At 45.6% G+C, this 26,229-nt stretch overlaps 2 protein-coding genes across 9 annotated transcripts in view; one reads left to right on the plus strand and one right to left on the minus strand.

Annotated features, from left to right (window-relative positions):
- The first annotated feature begins 1,110 nt into the window (after positions 1-1,110).
- Positions 1,111-26,229, plus strand: part of LOC144484043 (uncharacterized) — a 42,796-nt gene continuing 17,677 nt past the window's right edge. Inside the window, exon 1 of the mRNA XM_078202608.1 lies at positions 1,111-2,208. Coding sequence (XP_078058734.1) covers positions 1,462-2,208 — 747 coding nt within the window. The 5' untranslated portion in view covers positions 1,111-1,461. The remainder of the gene's footprint in view (positions 2,209-26,229) is intronic.
- LOC144484026 (uncharacterized) lies at positions 7,913-25,949 on the minus strand. 8 transcript variants are annotated; one of them, XM_078202585.1, is made up of 5 exons: positions 25,887-25,949; positions 22,457-22,894; positions 18,153-18,245; positions 12,470-12,581; positions 7,913-10,257 (listed from the first exon to the last, which is right to left on the minus strand). In XM_078202585.1, the coding sequence occupies exon 5, from the start codon at positions 9,905-9,907 to the stop codon at positions 8,729-8,731; it is 1,179 nt and encodes a 392-aa protein (XP_078058711.1). In that variant the 5' UTR covers positions 9,908-10,257; positions 12,470-12,581; positions 18,153-18,245; positions 22,457-22,894; positions 25,887-25,949; the 3' UTR covers positions 7,913-8,728. The 8 variants fall into 8 exon arrangements, with proteins under 8 accessions (XP_078058711.1, XP_078058712.1, XP_078058709.1 ...); XM_078202586.1 differs by lacking the exons at positions 18,153-18,245; positions 22,457-22,894 and adding an exon at positions 23,919-24,298; XM_078202583.1 differs by lacking the exon at positions 22,457-22,894 and having other exon boundaries at positions 25,887-25,947.

Genomic DNA, 26,229 nt, shown 5'->3' on the forward strand with positions numbered 1-26,229 from the left:
CTGGTGAAGCTTTGGAATTCTTTACCTCAGAGGACTGTAAAGCTCAGTCATCAAGAATTTTCAAGTAAGGGTTTGATAGGTTTCTAGATATTCAAGATCATAGAAACCCTACAGTACAGAAAGAGGCTATTCGGCCCATCGAATCTGCACCGACCACAATCCCACCCAGGCCCTACCCCCATATCCCTACATATTTACCCACTAATCCCTCTAACCTACGCATCTCAGGACACTAAGGGCAATTTTTAGCATAGCCAATCAACCTAACCTGCACGTCTTTGGACTGTGGGAGGAAACCGGAGCACCCGGAGGAAACCCACGCAGACACGAGGAGAATGTGCAAACTCCACACAGACAGTGACCCAAGCCGGGAATCGAACCCAAGTCCCTGGAGCTGTGAAGCAGCAGTGCTAACCACTGTGCTACCGTGCCGCCCATGATATCAAGGGATATCAAGGGATCCAGGGGATACTGTGGAGAAAATGGTGCTAAGGTACATCTGGGCGGCACGGTGGCTCAGTGGTTATCACGGCTGTCTCACAGCGTCACGGACCTGGCTTCCATTCCTGGCTTGGGTCACTGTCTGTGTGGAGTTTGCATGATCTCTGCGTGGGTTTCCTCCAGTGCTCTGGTTTCCTCCCACAATCCAAAGATGTGTGGATTGGGTTGATTGGCCATGATAAATTGACCCTTAGTGTTGGGGGATTCGAAGGGTAAATATGGGGGGTTACGGGGATTGGAACTGGTTGGGATTGTTGTTGGTGCAGGCTCGATGGGCCTAATGCCTTCCTCCTGCACTGTAGATTCTATGATTCTATGAATGGTTGAGCGGACTCAATGTGGCGAATAACTGATTGCAGCTGCTTTGAGTTATGATTTCTGTGCTGGACAGGAAGCAGTGAGCATGGATCTGTCAATCAACCTGAATCAACACCTTCAGGAAAATTGGGAGGGTGAATATTAGATACAGCAGAGTGAGAATGGAGGGAGAGTGTGTGGGATGGAGATTTACAGCTTTTGGGGAATGAGAGGAAAGAATGCTCCACAGAAACTAGAACTGTGTTCTGAATTTCTATCCTGTACTGACAGTGATGGTTTTTATAAACTCCTTTTACAGGATATCAGAAGGTGAAGATTTACAGACAGAAATCTCAAACCAAATATCTGACAGACTCACTCAATTCATCTGGACCCGAATATCATCGGCCTTTGAATCTAGAAGGAGAAATGTTTCTCTGTTCTGTCTGCTACAGAAGATTTTAAACATCAGCATCACTGGAAAAGCACCGAGACACAGACACACTCAATTGAGAGTGTTCCAGTGCACTGAGGAAAAAGCTTTAACCAGATACACAGCCTGAAAATACATCGCAGCATTCACAGCGGGGAGAGACTGTACTTGTGTTCTGTGTGAGTTTTAACTGATTGTTTAACCTGGAGAGTCACAAGGACACCCGCACCATGGAGAAACCGTGGAAATGTGGGGACTGTGGGAAGGGATTCAAAGCTCCATCTGATCTGGAAATTCATCGACGCAGTCACAATGGGGAGAGGCCGTTCACCTGTTCGGTGTGTGGGAAGGGATTCACTTTGTCATCCAGCCTGCGGAGACACCAGCGAGTTCACACTGGGGAGAGACCGTTCGCCTGCCCTCAGTGTGCGAAGAGATTCAGTCAGTTATCCAGCCTGCGGACACACCAGCGGGTTCACACTGGGGAGAGGCCATTCACCTGCTCTCAGTGTGGGAAGGGATTCACTCGGTCATCCAACCTGCGGACACACCAGCTTGTTCATACTGGGGAGAGACCGTTCACCTGCTCTCAGTGTGGAGAGGGATTCACTCAGTCATCCAACTTGCGGACACACCAGCGAGTTCACACTGGGGAGAAACCGTTCACCTGCTCTCAGTGTGGGGAGCGATTCACTCGATTATCCATCCTACGGACACACCAGCGAGTTCACACTGGGGAAAAACCGTTCGCCTGCTCTCAGTGTGGGAAGGGATTCAATGACTTATCCAACTTGCAGAAACACCTGCGAGTTCACACTGGGGAGAGGCCGTTCACCTGCCCTCAGTGTGGGAAGAGATTCACTGACTCATCCAGCCTGCAGATACACCAGCGAGTTCACACAGGGGAGAGGCCATTCATTTGCTCTCAATGTGGGAAGGGATTCAGTGTTTCATCCTCCCTGCTGAGACACCAACAAGTTCACGAGTGATTCAAGGGGTTGGATTCTGCTGTTGTTGTTTCTGCTCTCAATTACATCCAGGACTGCATTTTGTTCATTCTCACAGTTGGTCAATGGGGAGGGTCGGAGGGTTTCTTTCTGCTGGACTGGCCGGTCTCACAACTGCCTCCAGTGGGCTGATGCTCTTTGAGTCTTGTTGCGAATACCCGGTTTTAAATTTCACACGGATCACAGAGTGACCGGGTGTGAGGAAGTTCAGAGATATTTAGTCAGCATTTCTGTTTGAAACCCCCCAATGCCCATCCAATTCCCTTTGTAATTGTTTATTGTCTCCACTTCCTCCACCCTCGTAGGCAGCGAGTTCCAGGTCATTACCATTCGCTGCATCAAAATATTCTTCCTCACATCACCCCCCTGCATCTCTGACCCAAAACCATAAATCTGTGTCCCCCTCGTCCTTGTCCCGTCAGCGAATGGGAACAGCTTTTCTTTGTCCACCTTATCTAAACCTGTCAGAATCTTGTCCACCTCTATCAAATCTCCCCTCAACCTCCTTTGCTCCAAGACGAACAACCCCAGCCTGACATTGACAATAAAGAACAAACTAACAGAATATGTTACTGCCTGAAATCAAATGGGAATGTTTAATTTCTGTTTTAAAGATATTGTGAATATATTGTCCTGGACAATAAAGGAATTGGAATAACTCACCTTGGGTGTGGTTGAATGAAATGTATCAATCTGATATCCACCTACAGTCCAGTGAAAGTCTGGAATGTGTAGCTGGAAATCCCTCCCTAACAGCACTGTGGGTGTACCTACACCCCAGGCATTGTAGCAGTTCAGGAAGGCAGTGTTGGGGTTGACCACGGCCGGGGCAGCTACATACAGCCACATATTCTGTTATAATTGAAGGACTGCAGATTATAGGACTGGACTATTTTGACCACATTCCTGTGATTGCTCAGTTTCTGCAATCACGGACCATTAAAGCTGCTTAGCAGGGCCCCAACAGAGGACCTGGTGAGAATATTTACTCAGAATGAGTTCGAGTTAAATTTATTGAAGGACCATCTGGTGTTCAGCAGCTGAGAGACCCGAATCTGTGAACAGGGGGTCTGACCAATCGGCAAACAATGGTTGGTAGTTGGTCAAGAAATTAAGAAGTGTTCTCAGGCATGTTTAAATTAATTTATCCTAAATTTGTGATAAGAACTGTGAGGGATTTGTGACCCAATAGTCGGTGAAGTGACGGTATACTCCAAGTAGCACTGGACTGAAAAGCGGACCTCTGAGAGTAGATTCTAATGGTTATAATCTTACCCAAGCATGGCCAGTGAAAAATCAGAGCTCGAGTGGGGACCGGACAGGTTCTTACCTGCCATTTGGAAACTAAGAAAAAGAAACTTGTTGATAAAATGATTTGAGAATAGAGCCAACGTTTTGTGTCTGGACGACACTTCATAACTTCGAAACATTGGCTCTGTTCTCTCTCCGCAGATGCTGTCAGACCTGTTGAGATATTCCAGCATTTTCGATTTTTGTTTCAAATTCCAGCATCCACAGTATTTAACTTTTAGGATAAAATGTTTACGCAAAACAGAGGGAGTGGTGGCAAAGGGAGAAAAAGGATAAGGATGATAAAGTCTGGGTTCTGATTCTCTGAGCCCATGTAGAATTTTTTTAAAAGAGTGAACCAGTTTATAAAGAACGGAAGTTACCCATCCCTAACAAAAACTGATCAAATTAAAATAATTACGTTGAGGAATATAACAAAAAAACTTAATAGATGAAGTTTAAAATCAAGTTTGTTTTATTGTTAGAGAAGTTTTTTAAACTTGTGTAAAGTGATGTAATTGTGTGCCAAGTTTTTGCTGCTCACTCCCCCCCCCTTTAGGTTCTGTAGGAAAGTTAACCTTTTCAGCAGACAGTTCATTTGTTTTTAAATCGCCTGAAAATTCATATTTATTTTAGTTTATAATTGAAGATTTATGGGAATTTGCTAAGGTGGGCGTTTGACATTTTTAAAGAATAAGAAAGGGGTCTTGAGAAGCCAATTTGGTAGAGAGAGATGGAGGGAGAGATGTTTACAGAGAGGTGTTGAGAGCTGTTGGTTTTACAAGTTACCCCCATTTGCAGAGCCGCCGCTTCATGCCCTGGTCTGAGAGGGAGAGAAGTCTGTTCAATTGTTAAAGTGAAGCTTTCTCCATTGAGTGTTAATCGATACTTTGTTTTTTATCTTTCTGACTTGTCACATTTTTAATGATTAATAAACTTTCTGAATTCACCATTTAAAGTGTTCTTTCTTGCCAGATGGTTAAGTCACTAGAACCTGGTGTGAATTACAATTAGGGAGATTATTGTAAACAAGAGAACCTCCATAAATTGATGACAGGAAGGCTCTGGCAGGTGAGAACCTAGAAACTATCATTATCACGAAAGAGGTAGTGTTGGGCAAGTTAATGGTGCTAAAGGTAGACAAGTCTCCTGGTCCTGATGGAATGCATCCCAGGGTACTAGAAGAAATGGCGGGGGAAATAACAAATGCACCAGTGGTAATTTACCAAAATTCGCTGGACTCTGGGGTGGTTCCCGCAGATTGGAAAACAGCAAATGTGACATCACTGTTTAAAAAAGGAGGTAGACAAAAGGCGGGTAACTATAGGCCGGTTAGCTTAACTTCTGTAGTAGGGAAAATGCTTGAATCTATCATCAAGGAAGAAATAGCGAGACATCTGGATATAAATTGTCCCATTGGTAAGACGCAGCATGGGTTCATGAAGGGAAGGTCATGTTTGACTAATTTGGTGGAATTCTTTGAGAACATTACATGTGCAGTTGACAATGGGGAACCTGTGGATGTGGTGTATCTGGATTTCCAGAAGGCATTTGACAAGGTGCCACACCAAAGACTGCTACATAAGATAAAGGTGCACGGTGTTACGGGTAATATATTAGCATGGATAGAGGATTGGTTAACTAACAGAAAGCAAAGAGTGGGGGTAAATGGGTGTTTTTCTGGTTGGCGATCAGTGACTAGTGGTGTGCCTCAGGGATCAGTGTTGGGACCGCAATTGTTTATGTTTTACATGGATGATTTGGAGTTGGGGACCAAGTGTAGTGCGTCAAAGTTCGCAGATGACACTAAGATGGGTGGCAGAGCAAAGTGTGCAGAGGACGTTGAAAGTCTGCAAAGGGATATAGATAGTCTAAGTGAGTGGGCGAGGGTCTGGCAGATGGAGTACAATGTTGGTAAATGTGAGGTCATCCATTTTGATGGAAATAACAGCAAAATTGACTATTATTTAAATGGTAAAAAATTGCAGCATGCTGCTGTGCAGAGGGACCTGGGTGTCCTAGTGCAGGAATCTCAAGGAGTTGGTTTGCAGGTGCAGCAGGTAATTAAGAAGGCAAATGGAATTTTGTCCTTCATTGCGAGAGGGATGGAGTTTAAAAACAGCGAGGTTATGTTGCAGCTGTATAAGGTGCTGGTGAGGCCACACCTGGAGTACTGTGTACAGTTTTGGTCTCCTGACTTGAGAAAGGATATACTGGCTCTGGAGGGGGTGCAGAGGAGATTCACTAGGTTGATTCCAGAGTTGAGAGGGTTGGCTTATGAGGAGAGACTGAGTAAATTGGGGCTATACTCATTGGAATTCAGAAGAATGAGGGGAGATCTTATAGAAACATATAAGATTAAGGGAATAGATACGATACAAGCAGGGAAGTTGTTTCCACTGGCGGGTGAAACTAGAACTCGGGGGCATAGCCTCAAAATAAGGGGAAGCAGATTTAGGACTGAGTTGAGGAGGAACTTCTTCACACAAAGGATTGTGAATCTGTGGAATTCCCTGCCCAGTGAAGCAGTTGGGGCTACCTCATTGAATGTTTTTAAGGCAAGGATAAATTATTGAACAGGAAAGGAATTAAGGGCTATGGTGAGAGGGCGTGTAAGTGGAGCTGTGTCCACAAAAAGATCAGCCATGAGGCTCGAGGGGCCAGATGGCCTACTCCTGCTCCTGGTTCTTATGTTCTTCCCACAATCCCCACATTTCCATGGCATCTCCCTGTGACTGCAATTATGTTCCAAAAGGCCAGATGATTGGTTGAAGCTTTCACCACACCTGACTAAACCTCTGACTAACCTGACTAAAACTGAGGATAAAGTATTGGTGTCTGTAAGGGCTAAAACAATACCCTTGGCTTCCTTGTAGATCTGTGGCACCAAGTTCAAGACTCCTTCCTGAATCATCCTCTTGGCCTCTCGCCTGTCAACTGCCCATGAGAATCTCGTGTTTCAGAATGTTCACTGCTCATTCTTCCAAACCCAATGAGTATCGGTGCAACCCTTCCCCAAAAGACAACGAGTTGGATTCTGCGGCCTCACTTGCCCCAAAACTGGAGAATTCCCCTCGAGGTCAAAGGACCTTTGTGTGGTCCACCCCCCGGCCTGCTACGATTCCTGTGGTGGGCGGGATGGGAGAATTCTCCCCTACACCTTCACAACCTTTCCTCAAAAGACAACACCTTCATCTTAGGAATGGGCCTGGTGAACTTTCTCTGAACTCATCCCAATGAAAGCATGTCATTCCATAAGTAGGGAGACCAAAACCGTACACAGTATTCCAGCTGCTATCTCAGCAATGTCCTGTGTAGGTGCAGCAAGTTCCCTTTTTCAAACTCCACCCCCTTGCAGTAAAGTCCAACACTCCATTTGCCTTCTTCTTTACTTGCTGTACCTTCATCCTATTTTTTCACGATTCATGTACAAGGACACCCAGATTCCTCTCTACGGCAGTATTCTTCAGTTTCTGTACATTTATAAATTGTTTGCTTCTCTATTCTTCCTGCCAAAGTGGAAAAGCTCCCACTTTCCCGCACTATACTCCATCTGCCATTTTTCTGTCCATTCAGGTAACTTATGTGTCCCTTACAGATTTTTTGTAATAACCTCACAACTTGCTTTTCTACCTATCTTTGTATCATCAATTCTGGCTTCATCCAAGTCATTGATCAAGGTGGCTGTTTTTCTCTCTCTCAGTTGTGGGTGATATTTGTCTCTATTCTCCTGGAAACTGAATGAATCTTGTTCCAAACTGGGTTCAATATCAGACATTTCAGGGAGTCAGGAATCATTCGCCCCTGAACCTACACTGGTAAAACCCCAGGCAGTTCCTCAGTAAGGATTTTTCTGGTTCCTCACCATATATTAGTCAGGATACTGAAACCCAGCTTTTTTACAGTCCACTCCTGGAGGTCCCACTCCCTGAGCCGACAACATTCAGCAGTGTCAGTGCTGAAGTTTCACAGTGGGAGTGATTCCCAGAGTAACTGTCAATCAGATCACCATTGATGTCCAGGTTTGTGTATTTTTAGTTATCCTGATGTCTAACACACACACATCAATAAAACAGGGAATTCCTGCAAACAAACTGCAGCTTCTTCTCTATCTGGAAATCCAATGTTTGTTGAATAATTGTCCCAGCGGTTAACAGGCTCCTGTGAATTCATCCAACTCGTATTTTAATACTGACTTTAACAAATATATTTTAAATAGGTTTATTTTAAATGAGTTAAAACCAGCCTTAAAATGGTATATATAGTATAACAACCATAGTACTTTTCAGACTGGAAACTTTAACCTGCTGTTTCACTTTCATTTAGGAGCAGATCCCAGTTTTACACCAATCTCTGATTCATGTATCCAGCATTCACCGTCATTCTAAAAGCAGAAGTTGCTGCAAAATCTCAGTAAGTCTGACAGAATCTGTAAAGACAGGAACAGTTAGTGTTTCCAGTTGAATGTGACTCTTCTTCAGTGTCAAAACATTAGCTCTGTTTCTCTCTCCAGAGATGCTGTCAGACCTGCTGAGTTTTTACAGCACTTCTTGTTTTTATTTACGAGTTCAGGACTCAGACAAGACAATCCACAATACAAATCTTACAACTGGGCCAGGGTTTATTAACATCAGCAGAAACAGACACCAATGAAAATGGTTGGGATCTCGATGAGATTAACAGCAAAATTCAGTCCTTGCAGTCACTCGTGAACATGATGGTGTTTCAGCAGGTGAGGTGACTGAGTGAATCCCTTCCCACACACAGAGCAGGTGAATGGCCTGTCCCCAGTGTGAATTCGCTGGTGCTTTATCAGGTTGGATGATTGACTGAATCCCTTGCCACAATCAGAGGAGGTGAATGGTCTCTCCCCAGTGTGAATTCGCTGGTGTCTCCGCAGGCTGGATGAATCAATAAATCCCTTCCCACAACTGGAGCAAGTGAATGGCCTCTCTCCAGTGTGACTTGGCTGGTGTTTTAGCAGGTTGAATGACTGAGTAAATCCCTTCCCACACTCGGAGCAGATAAATGGCCTCTCCCTATTATGAATTCTCTGGTGTTTCAGCAGGTCGGATGAATCAGTGAATCCCTTCCCACAATCAGAGCATCCTCCCCATTGACCAACTGTGAGAATGAACAAAATGCAGTCCTGGATGGAATTGAGAGCAGAAACAATAACAGCAGAATCCAACCCCTGTCATCACTTGTGAACTTGTTGGTGTCTCAGCAGGGCGGATGAAAGACTGAATCTCTTCTCACACACAGAGCAGGTGAACGGCTTCTCCCCAGTGTGAACTCGCTGGTGCATCCGCAGCCTGGATGAATCACAGAATCCCTTCCCACACTGAGAGCAGGTGAACGGCCTCTCCCCAGTGTGAATTCGCTGGTGTATCCGCAGGCTGGATGAATCACAGAATCCCTTCCCACACTGAGAGCAGGTGAACGGCCTCTCCCCAGTGTGAATTCGCTGGTGTATCTGCAGGTGGGATGACCGAGTGAATCCCTTCCCACACTGAGAGCAGGTGAACGGCCTCTCCCCAGTGTGAATTCGCTGGTGTCTCAGCAGGTGGGATGACCGAGTGAATCCCTTCCCACACTGAGAGCAGGTGAACGGCCTCTCCCCAGTGTGAACTTGCTGGTGTCTCAGCAGGCGGGATGACCGAGTGAATCCCTCCCCACACTGAGAGCAGGTGAATGGCCTCTCCCCAGTGTGAACTCGCTGGTGTCTCTGCAGCTGGTTTGACCAAGTGAATCCCTTCCCACACTGAGAGCAGGTGAATGGCCTCACCCCAGTGTGAACTCGCTGGTGTCTCAGCAGGCTGGATGAATCACAGAATCCCTTCCCACACTGAGAGCAGGTGAATGGCCTCTCCCCAGTGTGAACTCGCTGGTGTCTCAGCAGGCTGGATGAATCACAGAATCCCTTCCCACACTGAGAGCAGGTGAATGGCCTCTCCCCAGTGTGAACTCGCTGGTGTCTCAGCAGGCTGGATGGATCACAGAATCCCTTCTCACACTGAGAGCAGGTGAACGGTCTCTCCCCAGTGTGAACTCGCTGGTGTCTCTGGAGGCTGGATGACCAAGTGAATCCCTCCCCACACTGAGAGCAGGTGAACGGCCTCTCCACAGTGAGAACTCGCTGGTGAGTGCGCAGGGTGGATAAATGAGAGAAACCCTTCCCACACTGAGAGCAGGTGAATGGCCTCTCCCCAGTGTGAACTCGCTGGTGTTTCTGCAGGATGGATAACCGAGTGAATCCCTTCCCACACTGAGAGCAGGCGAATGGTCTCTCCCCAGTGTGGTTGCGCCGATGAGCTTCCAGCAGGGATGGGGCTCTGTATCTCTTCCCACAGTCCGCACATTTCCATGGTTTCTCCATGGTGCAGGTGTCCTTGCCTCTCCCTTGGGTGGACAATCAGTTGAAGCCTTGTCCACACACAGGACACTGGTACAGTCTCTCCCCGCTGTGAATGGTGTGATATTTATTCAGGCTGTGTAACTGGTTGAAGCTCTTTAGTCAGTGCACTGGAACACACTCACTCCAGTCTGGCAGTGTGTTGGTGCTTTTCCAGTCACACTGATGTTTGAAATCTTTTCAAATCAACAGACTGGACAACCATTTCTCCTTCTAGATTCAAAGGCCGATGATATTCAGCTCCCATGGAATATGACTCTGTCAGATCTGACGTGACGTTTGAGATTTTGGTCTGTGATTCCTCTTTCAATATCCTGTAAAACGAGTTTACAAAAGTCATCAGTGTCAGTACAGGATAGAAATTCAGAACAGACAATTCTAGTTTCTATCGAACATTCTTTCCTATTTCAGTCCCAAGAAGCTGTAAATCTCCATCCCACACACACTCCCTCGATTCTCACTCTGCTGTATCTAATATTCACCCTCCCAATTCTCCTGAAGGTGCTGATTGAATCTGATTGACAGATCCGTGCTCACTGCTTCCTGTCCTGGACACAGAGACCAGAACAAATAGGAGCTGCAGTCGGCCATTTGGCTCATCGAGCCTTTTAAACTATTCAATGAGATAATTCGTTCATCTACCTCAGCATCATTCTCCCCACACTAAACCCATATCCCTTGATATCCTCAATATCTAGAAACCAATCAATCGCTCTCTTGAAAGTAGTTGATGACTGAGGTTTCATTGTCCTCAGGGATTGAGAATTCCAAAGCTTTACCACATCCTTGAGTGAAGAAATCCCCCCACATCTTAGCTTTTGCTCCATCTTCTTGTCTGTTCCCCATAACCCTTGACACCCTTGTCAGTCAAAGATCTGTCTAACTGGAATATATTCAATGATCCTCAGCCTCCACTGGTCCCTGTAGAAGAGAAATCCAAAAGACTAACAGCCCTCTGAGGGAAGAGACGTCTGGAAATATATATATATACAGGGGGATCTTCATCAGTTGATCGGTTAAGGAAGTGGGCCGATGATTGGCAAATGGATTTCAGTACAAATAATACAGAGCACAGAGGCACAACCTCAGGCTAAAGGGACGATCCTTTAAAACAGAGATAAGGAGGAATTTCTTCAGCCAGAGAGTGAGGAATTTGTGGAACTCTTTGCCGCAGAAGGCTGTGGAGGCCGGGTCATTGACTGTCTTTAAGACAGAGATAGATAGGTTCTTGATTAATAAGGGGATCAGGGGTGATGGCAAAAAGGCAGGAGAATGGGGATGAGAAAAATATCTGCCATGATTGAATGGCGGAGCAGACTCGATGGGACAAGTGGCCTAATTCTGCTCCTATGTCTTATGGTCTTAAGTGTGAGTGTTGCATTTTGGAAAGTCAAACCAGGGTAGGACTTATACAGTGAATGGTAAGGCCCTGGGGAGTGTTGAGGAACAGAGGAACCCAGGAGTACAAGTATATCGTTCGTTGAAAGTGATGTCACAGGTAGACAGAGTGGTGAAGAAGGCATTTAGCACACTGGCCTTCATCAGTCAGGGCACTGAGTATAGGAGTTGGGACATTATGTTATCGTTGTATGAGTCGTTGGTGAGGCTGCACTTGGAGTATTGTGTACAGTTTTTGTAACCCTGTTATAGGAAAGACATTGATAAACTGGAAAGAGTGCAAAGAAGATTTATGAGGATGTTGCCGGGACTAATGGGTCTGAATGATCATGAGAGGTTGGACAGGCTCGGGTTTATTCCTTCGAATGTAGGAGAATGTGGGGTGACTATATTGAGGTGTATTAAATAATGAGGGGCATAGATAGGATGAACCCACATTGTCTTTTTGCCAGGGTCGGGGAATTGAAAACTAGAGGGCATAGGTTTAATATGAGAGGGGAAAGATTAAAAGGGACCTGAGGGGCAACTTCTTCATGCAGAGGGTGATGTGTACATGGATTGAGCTGCCAGAGAAAGTGGTTGAATGTTCAAACAGCAGGTTTAAACATTTAAAAAGCATTTGGATAAGTACATATCCCTCTAATCCTTTCCAATTCATGAGCCAAACACGGGCATTTGGGACTAGCTGGGAGGGCACCATGGTTGGCATGGATCAGTTGGGCCTAAGGGCCTGTTTCCGTGCTGTATTGCTCTGTGACTCTGTGCGCTGGCTGCATCAGCATCTACTGCCCATAACTCATTGCCCTTGAACTGAGTGGCTTGCATTGCTGGGGGATGTGGTAGATTTCCTTCTTTAAAGGACATTATTAAATCAGATGGATTTTTACAACAATTGTCATCAATGGACTTCTAATTCTAAATTTTTACTGAATTCAAATTTCAACATCTGCCACTGTGGGATTCGAACTCAGGGTTCACAGTGCATTGCCCTGGATCCCTGTATTACTAATCCAATCACACTATCACTGCACCATTGCCTCCCCATCCATGGTAAAGGAGTCACAGTAGCCCGAGATCCATGGAATCAGAGCATGCTCTAAATTTAACTTAATGCTCAGTAGCACTCACCCCAAAACCATTTCACTGTTTTCAACATTTTAAATCCGCTGGAGTCTACATCTGCAAAGATCTCAGAGAGATTGGTGTCCGGGAAAAATGTTGCAATCTTCAAATCTTGTCCCTGTAAATGAGGAAAGTTATAGGTGTAATTCAAGGTTAGAAATTCAGGACAGACAAACATTTCTTTTGGTCTGAGTTTGCTGTGTGTAAATCTTTCCCTTCTAATCCCCTGTAAAAGGAGTTTCCAAAATCCATCAGCATCTGTCCAGAACAGAAATTCCAAACATTCACTCCTCCTTTAACCTGGCACAGAATTACTTCAGCTGGGACAAAATTGCAGTGGAGGCAGTTCAGGGAAGATCCAGTTGGTTGATTCCTGAAATGAGGGGTTTTATCTTTCAGGTTGAGCAGCTTGGGCCTGTACTCTTTGGAGTTTAGAAGACTGAGAAGTAATCCTATTGAAATATCTGGGAATTTAAGGGCGGCATGGTGGCTAGCACTGCTGCCTCACAGCGCCAGTGTCCCAGGTTCAATTCCGGCCTTGGGTCACTGTCTGTGTGGAGTTTGCACATTTTCTGTGCACTGTCTGTGTGGGTTTCCTCCAGGTGCTCTGGTTTCCTCCCACAGTCCAAAGACTGTGGTTCGGTGGATTGGCTATGCTAAATTGACCCTTGTGTCAAATGCATGGGGTTGTGGGGATGGGGCTTGGGTGGGATTGTGGTCGGCACAGACTCGATGGGCCAAATGGCCTGCTTCTGCACTGTAGGGATTCTGTGATTCATATGATATAAGGTGCTTGACAAGGTAGATGCTGAGAGGATGTTTCCTCAGGTGTGGGAATCAAGTAAAAATAAAGGATCTCAAATTTAAGATTAAGATGAAGAGAGATCTTTTCTCTCAGCGGGTTGTTGATCTTTGGAACTCTGTCTTCACCAGTGAGGATTGGAGGCAGGTCATTGAATATATTCAAAGCTGAGGTTTTGATCCACAGGAGAGTTAAGGGTATGGACGGGCTGGGGGTAGCAAAGTAGACATGATCTTATTGAATGATGCAGCAGGCTCGATGGGCCGAATGACGGGCTCCTGTTCCGAATTCTTATGTTCTTATTCCGATGTTCTTGGATAGCTGCGCATGCGCCCTGCAACATATTGTCCCTCTGAAGATAGAGGTTCTGAACCAGCCCCCGAAACCACGCCCATTGTGACCCGTCACAGACAGCAGCGCATGTGCCCTCCTTCCCCGCTGAAACAAGATGGCGGCCGATAACCGGGGCCTGTTCCCGAGATAAAAGCCTGGGAGCTGTAAACCCGGGACCTGCAGGGTCTGATTCGGGCCGTGCAGCCTACAGCGGATGTTTGTGAAGCCTCCGCTCGCTCCCTCCCTACCCCAACTCCCGGCTCCACTTCTCCCGCAGCCCAACCGACTCACCCGCTGAAAAAAGCGTCTCCCGCATTCAGGACTCTGAGCAGTGACACTGCGCATGCCCCAGATACAGCACTGCGCCTGCGCAATAGGCTCCTGTGGAATGACTATAGAACATAGAACATTACAGCGCAGTACAGGCCCTTCGGCCCTCAATGTTGCACCGACCTGTGAAACGAATCTAAACCCATCCAACCTACACTATTCCAATCTCATCCATATGTTTATCCAATGACCCTTTAAATGCCCTTCATGTTGACGAGTCCACTACTGTTGCAGGCAGGGCATTCCACACCCTTACTACTCTCTGAGTAAAGAACCTACCTCTGACATCTGATCTATATCTATCACCCCTCAATTTAAAGCTATGCCCCCTCGTGCTAGCCATCATCATCCGAGGAAAAAGGCTTACACTGTCCAACTTATCTAATCCTCTGATCATCTTGAATGCCTCTATTAAGTCACCTCTTAAACTTCTTCTCTCCAACGAAAAAAGCCTCAAGTCACTCAGCCTTTCCTCATAAGACCTTCCCACCATACCAGGCAACATCCTGGTAAATCTCCTCTGCACCCTTTCCAATGCTTCCACATCCTTCCTATAATGCGGCGACCAGAACTGTACACAATAGTCCAAGTGCGGCCGCACCAGAGTTTTGTACAGCTGCAACATGACAGCATGGCTCCGAAACTCAATCCCTCTTCTAATAAAAGCTAACACACTGTACACCTTCTTAGCAACCCTATCAATCTGGGTGCCAACTTTCAGGGATCTATGCACATGGACACCGAGATCTCTCTGCTCATTCACACTACCAAGTATCTTACCATTAGCCCAGTACTCTGTATTCCTGTTACTCCTTCCAAAGTGAATCACCTCACACTTTTCCACATCAAACTCCATTTGCCACCTCTCAGCCCAGCACTGCAGCTTATCTATGTCCCTCTGTAACCTGCAACATCCTTCCACACTGTCCTCAACTCCACCGACTTTAGTGTCATCCGCAAATTTACTAACCCATCCTTCTACGCCCTCATCCAGACCATTTATAAAAATGACAAACAAAAGTGGCCCCAAAACAGATCCTTGCGGTACACTAGTAACTGAACTCCAGGATGAACATTTCCCATCAACCACCACCCTCTGTCTTCTTACAGCTAGCCAATTTCTGATCCAAATCTCAAAATCACCCTCAATCCCATGCCTCCGTATTTTCTGCAATAGCCTACCGTGGGGAACTTTATCAAATGCTTTACTTAAATCCATAAACACCACATCAACTGCTTTACCCTCATCCACCTCTTTGGTCACCTTCTCAAAGAACTCAATAAGGTTTGTGAAGCACGACCTTCCCTTCACAAAACCGTGCTGACTATCCCTAATCAAATTATTAATTTCTAGATGATTATAAATCCTATCTCTTCTAATCCTTTCCAAAACTTTGCCCACAACAGAAGTAAGGCTCACTGGTCTATAATTACCAGGGTTGTCTCTACTCCCCTTCTTGAACAAGGGGACAACATTTGCTATTCTCCAGTCTTCTGGCACTATTCCTGTAGACAATGACATAAAAATCAAAGCCAAAGGCTCTGCAATCTCCTCCCTAGCTTCCCAGCGAATGCTAGGATAAATCCCATCCGGCCCAGGGGACTTATCTATTTTCACACTTTCCAGAATTGCTAACACCTCCTCCTTATGAACCTCAATCCCGTCTAGTCCAATAGCCTGTATCTCAGTATTCTCTTCGACAACATTGTCTTTTTCCTGTGTGAATACTGATGAAAAATATTCATTTAGCGCCTCTCCTATCTCTTCAGACTCCACGCACAACTTCCCACTACTGTCCTTGACTGGCCCTAATCTTACCCTAGTCATTCTTTTATTCCTGACATACCTGTAGAAAGCGTTAGGATTTTCCTTGATCCTACCTGCCAAAGACTTCTCATGTCCCCTCCTGGCTCTTCTTAGCTCTCTCTTCAGCTCCTTCCTGGCGAACTTGTAACTCTCAAGCGCCCTTACTGAGCCTTCACGTCTCATCTTTACATAAGTCTCCTTCTTCCTCTTCACAAGAGATTCAACTTCTTTAGTAAACCACGGTTCCCCCGCTCGACCACTACCTCCTTGCCTGACAGGTACATACTTATCAAGGACACGCAGTAGCTGTTCATTGAACAAGCTCCACATTTCAATTGCGCCCATCCCCTACAGATTTCTTCCCCATCCTGTGCATCCTAAATCTCGCCTAATCGCATCATAATTTCCTTTCCCCCAGCTATAATACTTGCCCTGCGGTGTATACCTATCCCTTTCCATTGCTAAAGTAAACGTAACCGAATTGTGGTCACTATCACCAAAGTGCTCACCTACCTCCAAATCTAACACCTGGCCTGGTTCATTACCCAGTACCAAATCCAATGTGACCTCGCCTCTTGTTGGCCTATCTACATACTGTGTCAGCAAACCCTCCTGCACACATTGGACAAAAACTGACCCATCTAAAGTACTCGAACTATAGCTTTTCCAGTCAATATTTGTAAAGTTAAAGTCCCCCATAACAACTGCCCTGTTACTTTCGCTCCTATCCAGAATCATCTTTGCAATCCTTTCCTCTACATCTCTGGAACTTTTCGGAGACCTATAGAAAACTCCCATCAGGGTGACCTCTCCTTTCCTGTTTCTAACCTCAGCCCATACTACCTCAGGAGACGAGTCCTCATCAAACGTCCTTTCTGCCACTGTAATACTATCCTTGACTAACAATGCCGCACCTCCTCCTCTTTTACCACCTTCCCTGATCTTACTGAAACATCTAAACCCCGGAACCTGCAACAACCATTCCTGTCCCTGCTCTATCCATGTCCCCGAAATGGCCACAACATCGAAGTCCCAGGTACCAGCCCATGCTGCAAGTTCACCCACGTTATTCCGGATGCTCCTGGCATTGAAGTAGACACACTTCAAAGCACCTTCCTGCCTGCCGGTACACTCCTGCGACCTTGAAATCTTATTCATCACCTCACCACTCACATCCTCCTGTACACTGGAGCAGAAATCCAGGTTCCCACCCCCCTGCCGAATTAGTTTAAACCCTCCCGAAGAGCATTAGCAAATTTCCCCCCCAGGATATTAGTACCCCTCTGGTCCAGGTGAAGACCATCCCATTTGTAGAGGTCCCACCTACCTCAGAATGAGCGCCAATTATCCAGGTATCTAAATCCTTCCCTCCTGCACCATTCCTGTAGCCACGTGTTCAACTGCTCTCTCTCCCTATTCCTCTCCTCACTAGCACGTGGCACGGGTAACAAACCAGAGATAACAACTCTATTTGTTCTCGCTCTAAGCTTCCACCCTAACTCCCTGAATTTCTGCCTTACATCCCCATCTCTTTTCCTACCTATGTCATTGGTGCCTGTGTGGACCACAACTTGGGGCTGGTCCCCTTCCCCCTTAAGGATCTTGAAAACACGATCTGAGACATCAAAGACCCTGGCACCTGGGAGGCAACACACCAGCCGCGAGTCCCTCTCGCTCTCACAGAATCTCCGATCTGTCCCCCTAACTATGCAGTTCCCAATGACTAATGCTCTACTCCTCCCCCCCTTTCCCTTCTGAGCAACAGGGACAGACTCTGTGCCAGAGACCTGTACCCCATGGCTTACCCCTGGTAAGTCGCCCTCCCCAACAGGATCCAAAATGGTATACTTGTTATACAGAGGAACGGCCACAGGGGATCGCTGCACTGTCTGCTTCTTACCCTTTCTAACAGTCACCCAAGTATCCTCATTCCTAGGAGTATGAACCTCCCTGTAGCTTTTATCTATAACTGTCTCTGCCTCCCGAATGATCCTGAGTTCATCCAGTTCCAACTCCAGATCCCTAACACGGTCTTCAAGGAGCTGGAATTGGGTGCACTTCCTGCAGGTGCACTCAGCTGGGACACTAATGGTGTCCCTCACCTCACACATCCCACAGGAGGAACATTGCACTGCCTGCACTGACATCCCTGCTAACTTCCCGAACTAATAAATGAAAGAGAAAAGAAGAAAAAGAAAAAGAAAGCTCACCTGCTCTCACACCGAGTCTTTTTTTTTAGGTTAGAGGAGGAGGGAGGGTGGGAGACTCTACACGTGTAGAGTCTCGGGTTACCTCCCCGTTCAAATTTAGTGGGCAAAAAAAAAAAAACGTCCCAGGTCTCCCTACGGCTGACTTCCAGTTTCCTGTTTCTCAGGAAAAAAACAAGTCCGAAAAAAGTAAGTAAAAATAAATTCAGCTTATCTTATCTTCCAGTTCTGCCCTCCAAAAATCACTCCCCTCTCTGCCCGCTTCACCGGAACAATAGGGCACGTTCACAACCGCAGGGGCACCTGGGAATTAACAGCGCCATTGTCAATCAAAGACATAATAGAAAATTATCTTGTGCAATTGAGATCAATTAATTTTTTAAAATACATTCCTCTGAATTTGTGCACTGCCATTCTCTATTTCTAAAATTGATTTAAACCAGTGCTCTCCTGTGGGAACACCCCGAGTTTTTAAAACATTTCTCACTGGTTTCCTCCCTCCCCCCCCGCCCCCCGCTCTCCTGAAGGTGCTCATACTGATTGGGTAAATCCCCCAGAAACTGGTTTATTTCACTTTCTTTCTCCTGAGACTGAATATTCTGTTTTATGCAATGATACATCACAGATGGAAACCATTTGGCTCACGTTTCCATGCTGTAAACCTCTGTGACTCTATCCTGCCCAGCCGGGCTCTCTTTAAGATCGATCCAATTAATTCCACAGCCCTGCTGGCAGAGTCAGAACAATGTATATTTACTGCAGCAATGCAGGAGGTAAATAGAGAATGTTTTTAGTTGTATATTTCTCAGATACACTCACCCCTGGAAAGATCAATCAGCCGGTGGACCAAGCAAATATTAAGGTTCCACTTAAAATTAAAACAGAAGGTGCAGAAAAAAAGCAGCAGTTACCAGGGCCGAGTTGATGGTCAAAATGATGGTGCTGAGCTGCCTTTAGAAAATAACCAGCAATCCAACAAGTCACTCACAATATTGAATCAAACAAAATTGATCAAAGATTCAGATAAAGTATTCTGTTTTCCAACATGACGCTGTGATATTTTGTGATGGTTTCAATGTTCTCAAAACTACTTGGTGTAGTCCTGGTTTATTTTATACTCACTCCCACCCATCGCTGTCCATGAAGCACATTACCCCCACTCTGATTCTCCATCCCATCAGAGACAACTCAGTCACTGACTGGAAATTAGGGCTTTTAATGACAGCTCTGACAGCCTGGAATGCACCATGAGGCAGAAACAACCCGAGCTAACAAACCCCAGACAGTGAACATTATCCCCCCCCAGACCCGAATATAAAACAGTGAACATTATCCCCCCAGACCCGAATATAAAGCAGTGAACATTATCCCCCCCAGACCCGAATATAAAACAGTGAACATTATCCCCCCCAGACCTGAATATAAAACAGTGAACATTATCCCCCCAGACCCGAATATAAAACAGTGAGCATTATCCCCCAGACCCGAATATAAAACAGTGAACATTATCCCCCCCAGACCCGAATATAAAACAGTGAACATTATCCCCCAGACCCGAATATAAAACAGTGAACATTATCCCCCCCAGACCCGAATATAAAACAGTGAACATTATCCCCCAGACCCGAATATGAAACAGTGAACATTATCCCCCCCAGACCCGAATATAAAACAGTGAACATTATCCCCCAGACCCGAATATAAAACAGTGAACATTATCCCCCCCCAGACCCGAATATAAAACAGTGAACATTATCCCCCCCGAGACCTGAATATAAAACAGTGAACATTATCCCCCCCCCAGACCCGAATATAAAACAGTGAACATTATCCCCCCCCATACCCGAATATAAAACAGTGAACATTATCCCCCCAGACCCGAATATAAAACAGTGAACATTCTCCCCCCCAGACCCGAATATAAAACAGTGAACATTATCCCCCAGACCCGAATATAAAACAGTGAACATTCTCCCCCCAGACCCGAATATAAAACAGTGAAGATTATTGACCCAGACCTGAAGAGAAAAGAGTGAATATTATAGCCCAGACTCGAGTATAAAACAGAGAACATTATCCCCCAGACCCGAATATAAAACAGTGAACATTATCCCCCAGACCCGAATATAAAACAGTGAACATTATCTCCCAGACCCGAATATAAAACAGTGAACATTCTCCCCCAGACCTGAATATAAAACAGTGAACATTCTCCCCCAGACCTGAATATAAAACAGTGAACATTATCCCCCCCAGACCCAAATATAAAACAGTGAACATTATCCCCCCCAGACCCGAATATAAAACAGTGAACATTATCCCCCCCAGACCCGAATATAAAAGTGAACATTATCCCCCCCAGACCCGAATATAAAACAGTGAACATTATCCCCCCCAGACCCGAATATAAAACAGTGAACATTATCCCCCCCAGACCCGAATATAAAACAGTGAACATTATCCCCCAGACCCAAATATAAAACAGTGAACATTATCCCCCCCCAGACCCGAATATAAAACAGTGAAGATTATTGACCCAGACCTGAAGAGAAAAGAGTGAATATTATAGCCCAGACTCGAGTATAAAACAGAGAACATTATCCCCCAGACCCGAATATAAAACAGTGAACATTATCCCCCAGACCCGAATATAAAACAGTGAACATTATCTCCCAGACCCGAATATAAAACAGTGAACATTCTCCCCCAGACCTGAATATAAAACAGTGAACATTCTCCCCCAGACCTGAATATAAAACAGTGAACATTATCCCCCCCAGACCCAAATATAAAACAGTGAACATTATCCCCCCCAGACCCGAATATAAAACAGTGAACATTATCCCCCCCAGACCCGAATATAAAAGTGAACATTATCCCCCCCAGACCCGAATATAAAACAGTGAACATTATCCCCCCCAGACCCGAATATAAAACAGTGAACATTATCCCCCCCAGACCCGAATATAAAACAGTGAACATTATCCCCCAGACCCAAATATAAAACAGTGAACATTATCCCCCCCCAGACCCGAATATAAAACAGTGAACATTATCCCCCCCAGACCCGAATATAAAACAGTGAACATTATCCCCCCAGACCCGAATATAAAACAGTGAACATTATCCCCCAGACCCGAATATAAAACAGTGAACATTATCCCCCCCCAGACCCGAATATAAAACAGTGAACATGATCCCCCCCCATACCCGAATATAAAACAGTGAACATGATCCCCCCCCAGACCCGAATATAAAACAGTGAACATTATCCCCCAGACCCAAATATAAAACAGTGAACATTATCCCCCAGACCCAAATATAAAACAGTGAACATTATCCCCCAGACCCAAATATAAAACAGTGAACATTATCCCCCAGACCCAAATATAAAACAGTGAACATTATCCCCCAGACCCAAATATAAAACAGTGAACATTATCCCCCAGACCCAAATATAAAACAGTGAACATTATCCCCCCCAGACCTGAATATAAAACAGTGAACATTATCCCCCCCAGACCCGAATATAAAACAGTGAACATTATCCCCCCCCCAGACCCGAATATAAAACAGTGAACATTATCCCCCCCAGACCCGAATATAAAACAGTGAACATTATCCCCCAGACCCGAATATAAAACAGTGAACATTATCCCCCAGAACCGAATATAAAACAGTGAACATTATTCCCCAGACCCGAATATAAAACAGTGAACATTATCCCCCCCAGATTTGAATATAAAACAGTGAACATTATCCCCCCCAGACCCGAATATAAAACAGTGAACATTATCCCCCCCAGACCCGAATATAAAACAGTGAACATTATCCCCCAGACCCGAATATAAAACAGTGAACATTATCCCCCCCAGACCCGAATATAAAACAGTGAACATTATCCCCCAGACCCGAATATAAAACAGTGAACATTATCCCCCCCAGACCCGAATATAAAACAGTGAACATTCTCCCCCCCAGACCCGAATATAAAACAGTGAACATTATCCCCCAGACCCGAATATAAAACTGTGAACATTCTCCCCCCCAGACCCGAATATAAAACAGTGAAGATTATTGACCCAGTCCTGAAGAGAAAAGAGTGAATATTATAGCCCAGACTCGAGTATAAAACAGAGAACATTATCACACCCAGACCCGAAAATAAAACAATGAACATTATCCCCCCCAGATTTGAATGTAAAATGGTGAACATTACAGTGCCGGCTCGCCCAGTAAATGGCTGACAGAATAAAACAGCATGTTCCTTGATTTGTTCATAATAGGTAGTGATTTTCTTTTCAGCAGCCCACACTCACAAAACCAAAAATACAATATTTACTGTGATTACAGATTGGGCAGCACTTGCTGAACAATCCTGAGTGTGCCAATAGCTACACTCAATCAATTGAAGATAATCAGTCGAGTTCATAATATAGCTCAGTTATATTTGCGAGAAGTGACATACATATATATATGCAGCGATCCTTTCCCTGCAAACAAAAGCCTTGTACCTTTTTTGAATTTCCCAGAAGCTTGAGAAACCTACAGTCTCCTATTGGTTTCTCCATGGCAAAGCTTCAAGTCAATGAGAGTCCACCAATTAGCACCCTTTTCTCCTGTAGTATAAATTGCAATCATTTAAAATTTGGCATTCTTCCGTTTGTCCTGATGAGTGCATGCTGAAAAGATTCAGCAACATGTCTCTCTTGTCAGCAATATTCAAGTTCAGTACCAACAAGTATCTGTGCATTGTTTTATGTTCCTTAACAATTTAATGTGATCGTGGAAGTGTCACTGTGAAGAATGTGTAAGTCAGTAAGAATTGTCAGCATTTTCTCATTGGAAATCTTAATCAGTGGAATCTTTCAGACACTGAATTGTAGTTTGTACCAAACGTCAATTTCAGATTGAAGGAAAATGTATTATAAACAAGTTCCTGTTGAGAGTTCCTGAATAAAACAAACAAAAAAATCACAGATAGTACATTTAAAAGGGGACACAACAGCCCTGAAAATCAGTGACATCTCAGAATATTAAAGCAGAATTCCAATTGTAGGGATTGTTAATGTCAGCAGAAACAAACCAATATTGTCAGAATATCAATCCTGAATGTGATTAACAGCAGCAGTAACTGCAAAACCTAACTCCTGCTGACAATTGTGAACTTGCAGATGTGTCAGCAAGTGGGATGACCGAGTGTATCCCTTCCCACACAGAGCAAGTGAATGGCCTCTCCTCAGTGTGGGTGAGATCATGTAAATGCAGGCTGTCAGACTGAGTGAATCACTTCCCACACATGGAGCAAGTGAATGGTCTCTCCCCAGTGTGAGTGCGTTGATGAGCAGTGAGAATTGATAACTGCCTGAAACTCTTTCCACAGTATGTGCAAATAAATGGCTTCTCCTCAGTGTGAATTCGCTGATGTGACAGGAGGCCGGATGAATTGGTGAATTCCCTCCCACACGTGGACAGGTGAACGGCCTTTCCCCAGTGTGAACTCGCTTGTGTGCACTGAGGTTGGATGAAGACCTGAACCTCTTTCCACAGGAAGTGGAGCTGAACGGTCTCTCCTCTGTGTGAACTCGCTGGTGTGACAGCAGGTTAGATGACAGAGTGAATCTCTTACCACACACGGAACAGGTGAATAGCTTCTCTCCTGTGTGAATTCGCTGGTGTGACCAAAGACCGGATGGTCAAGCAATTCCTTCCCACACAAGGAGCAGGTGAACAACCTCTCCCCAGTGTGAACTCGCTGATGTGCACCGAGGTTGGATGAATATGAGAACCCCTTTCCACAGGTGGAGCAGCTGAACGGCCTCTCCTCAGTGTGAATTTGCTGGTGTAACAGCAGGTGGGATGAGGTAGTGAATCTTTTCCCACACACGGAGCAGGTGAATGGCCTCTCTCCAGTGTGACTGCGTCTATGGTTTTCCAGCAAGTATGGATAATTGAATCCTTTATCACAATCCTCACATTTCCACGGTGCAGGTGACTTTGTGTCTCTCAAGGTTGGATGATCAATTGAAGCCTTATCCACACACGGACCACGTTTATGGTTTCTTCTCACTGTGAATGGTGTGATTTTTTTCAGGCTGTGTAACCGGTTAAAGCTCTTTTCAGTCAGTTCACTGGAACACTCTCACTCGGGGGGGTGTGTCTCGGGTCTTTTTCTGCCACATTGAATTTTTAAAATTTTCTTCCACTGACAAAACAGGCAATGATTTCTCCCTCCACTGTAAAAAGCAATCATACTGAGGTCATGATGAATCAAATGGTTCTGCAGACCTTGACCTAAAGTTTAGTTTGAGTTTCCTGTCTGTGAATCCTCCTCTTCTAGTTCCCTGCAAAAAGAGCTTAAAAAACGAATTCATAACAGACAATTCGAGTTTCCATGGAACACTTCTTCATCTCATTTATCTTGAGCTGTAATCTCCATCCCACACACTCTCTCTTGTCCCTGGTCTAAATCAAACTCCTTGCCCCATCTCCACCATTTCATGTCTCCACTCTGAGACCAGCTCCCTCTGCCTTGTCACTCTGGCTGGATTCAGTTCTCCAGATCATGTGCAGATTGACTGTACAACCAAGGAGTCAATTATTTTCTTTTAAGGTCAGGGGACATGAAGTCCCACCGACTCTGTTGTTACCACAATGGCCACACGTCCCCTGCTCACCACTGAAACAACACGGTGACCGTTAACACGGACCTGTTCCGAGGAAAGGCTCCATTTTATTTGTGCCACAGCACCAGGGGAATTACCTCCTGCACAGGCACAAAGGTATCATCAGTCACAGGAAGTAATGGCAGCTGGTGTCTCAAACCTCATTTTAACATTTGCTCCCAGATATTCTAAATTACATTTGAAATACAAACTGACTTCTGGCATTATGGAGTAAATTAAAACATAATCATTTTCAGAATGACCATTCCCGAGAATCAATTCCCAAATCAGTAATATTAAAATTCTCATCAGAAATACATTGGAAAAATGGCTATTTTAATGGACATTTTCACAAACGCTATAAAAATGATTCTTCAAAACAAATTAATATTTTCTTCAACAGATGAATAATAATATTTTAATAAAACAACCACCCAATGAGGATCCTGACTCAGGATTTCTGAGCTTCATTGACCACTAACTGAACCAGCCGGGAATTGTCTCCACAAAACTTCCCCAACTCCCTCCCGGGAAAAAGCTGCAAACCCGGGAGCTGCAGCTTTTTACTGGGGGTGTTGGGGCCTCCAGCGGGTGTTTGTGAATCCTCCCCGCCCACCTCCCAGGGTTTCCTTCCTTCCCAGAGATCAGAGTCCTCATTGATTTGAGGCCAAAGTGTAACCTCTTATTTATTGTCCCCCTCCCCCATCCTCTGATGTGAACCATCCTCCAGTGGCTGAGCCAGGATGGGGCCGTTAACCTGGGCCTGTTCCCGGGAGGGAGGGAGGGAGAAGCCCCGCAGCTGCAAACCAGGGAGCTGACAATGATTCTGAAGGGTTTGCGGATCCACAAAGTGTTTCCAAATCCTCCCAGCCACCGCCTAACGCTGACTCCGCTTCTCCGGGACAAGGACAGCAATGACACTGCGCATGCTCCACATCACAATGCCCGGGAGCTGATTGACGGCAGCTCCGGACCAATAGGAGGAGGGGGCGGGGCTGGAGGACCGAGCACAAGCGGCTGGTCCTCCAACCAATCAGACTGAATAGGGGCGGAGGGGGCTGAGCATGGAGCTCCCTCTGTCTGCGCGCGCGCTCGGCCGCACACTGTCAAGATGGCGGTCGTTCACCCGGGCCTGAATCGGGGGAAAAGCCCGAACAACCTTTCAACGGTTCAAATATCGAATTCGAGCTTCCTATTGGGGGCTTGCGGCCTACACGGGACTTTTATGAAGCCTCCAAGTCCGCCCACCCACCGGCTCCATCACTCATTCCTGATTTACCCGGTGTTATCGCCCGGACTGAATATTTCCGCAACCGCCTCAATCCTCAGTGATCGGCACTGCGCATGCTCCAGATCACCACAGTGCAACTCGCCCTCAGCCCCGCCCCTCATTCACTCCGATTGGTTGGAGGACCAGCCGCTCTCGCTCGGTCCTCCAGCCCCGCCCCCTCATTCATTCTGAATGTTTTGTCTTCTCCCAAAACCCAAGGCCATCTTTCCCAGAACTCCATATTTGAATTCTTCAATCAGGTTTCTGCCTTGCCACATTACTGAAACAGCTCTTATCAAAGTCCGCACTGACATCCTATGTGACTGCAACAAAAATGAACTTTCCCTTTTTA

The sequence above is a fragment of the Mustelus asterias genome, unplaced genomic scaffold, assembly GCF_964213995.1.
Source record: "Mustelus asterias unplaced genomic scaffold, sMusAst1.hap1.1 HAP1_SCAFFOLD_87, whole genome shotgun sequence".
NCBI lineage: Eukaryota > Metazoa > Chordata > Chondrichthyes > Carcharhiniformes > Triakidae > Mustelus > Mustelus asterias.

Excerpts from the sequence above, each read along its gene's own strand:
- LOC144484026 (XM_078202585.1), bottom strand. The coding sequence starts at position 9,907 with ATGGAGAAACCATGGAAATGTGCGGACTGTGGGAAGAGATACAGAGCC.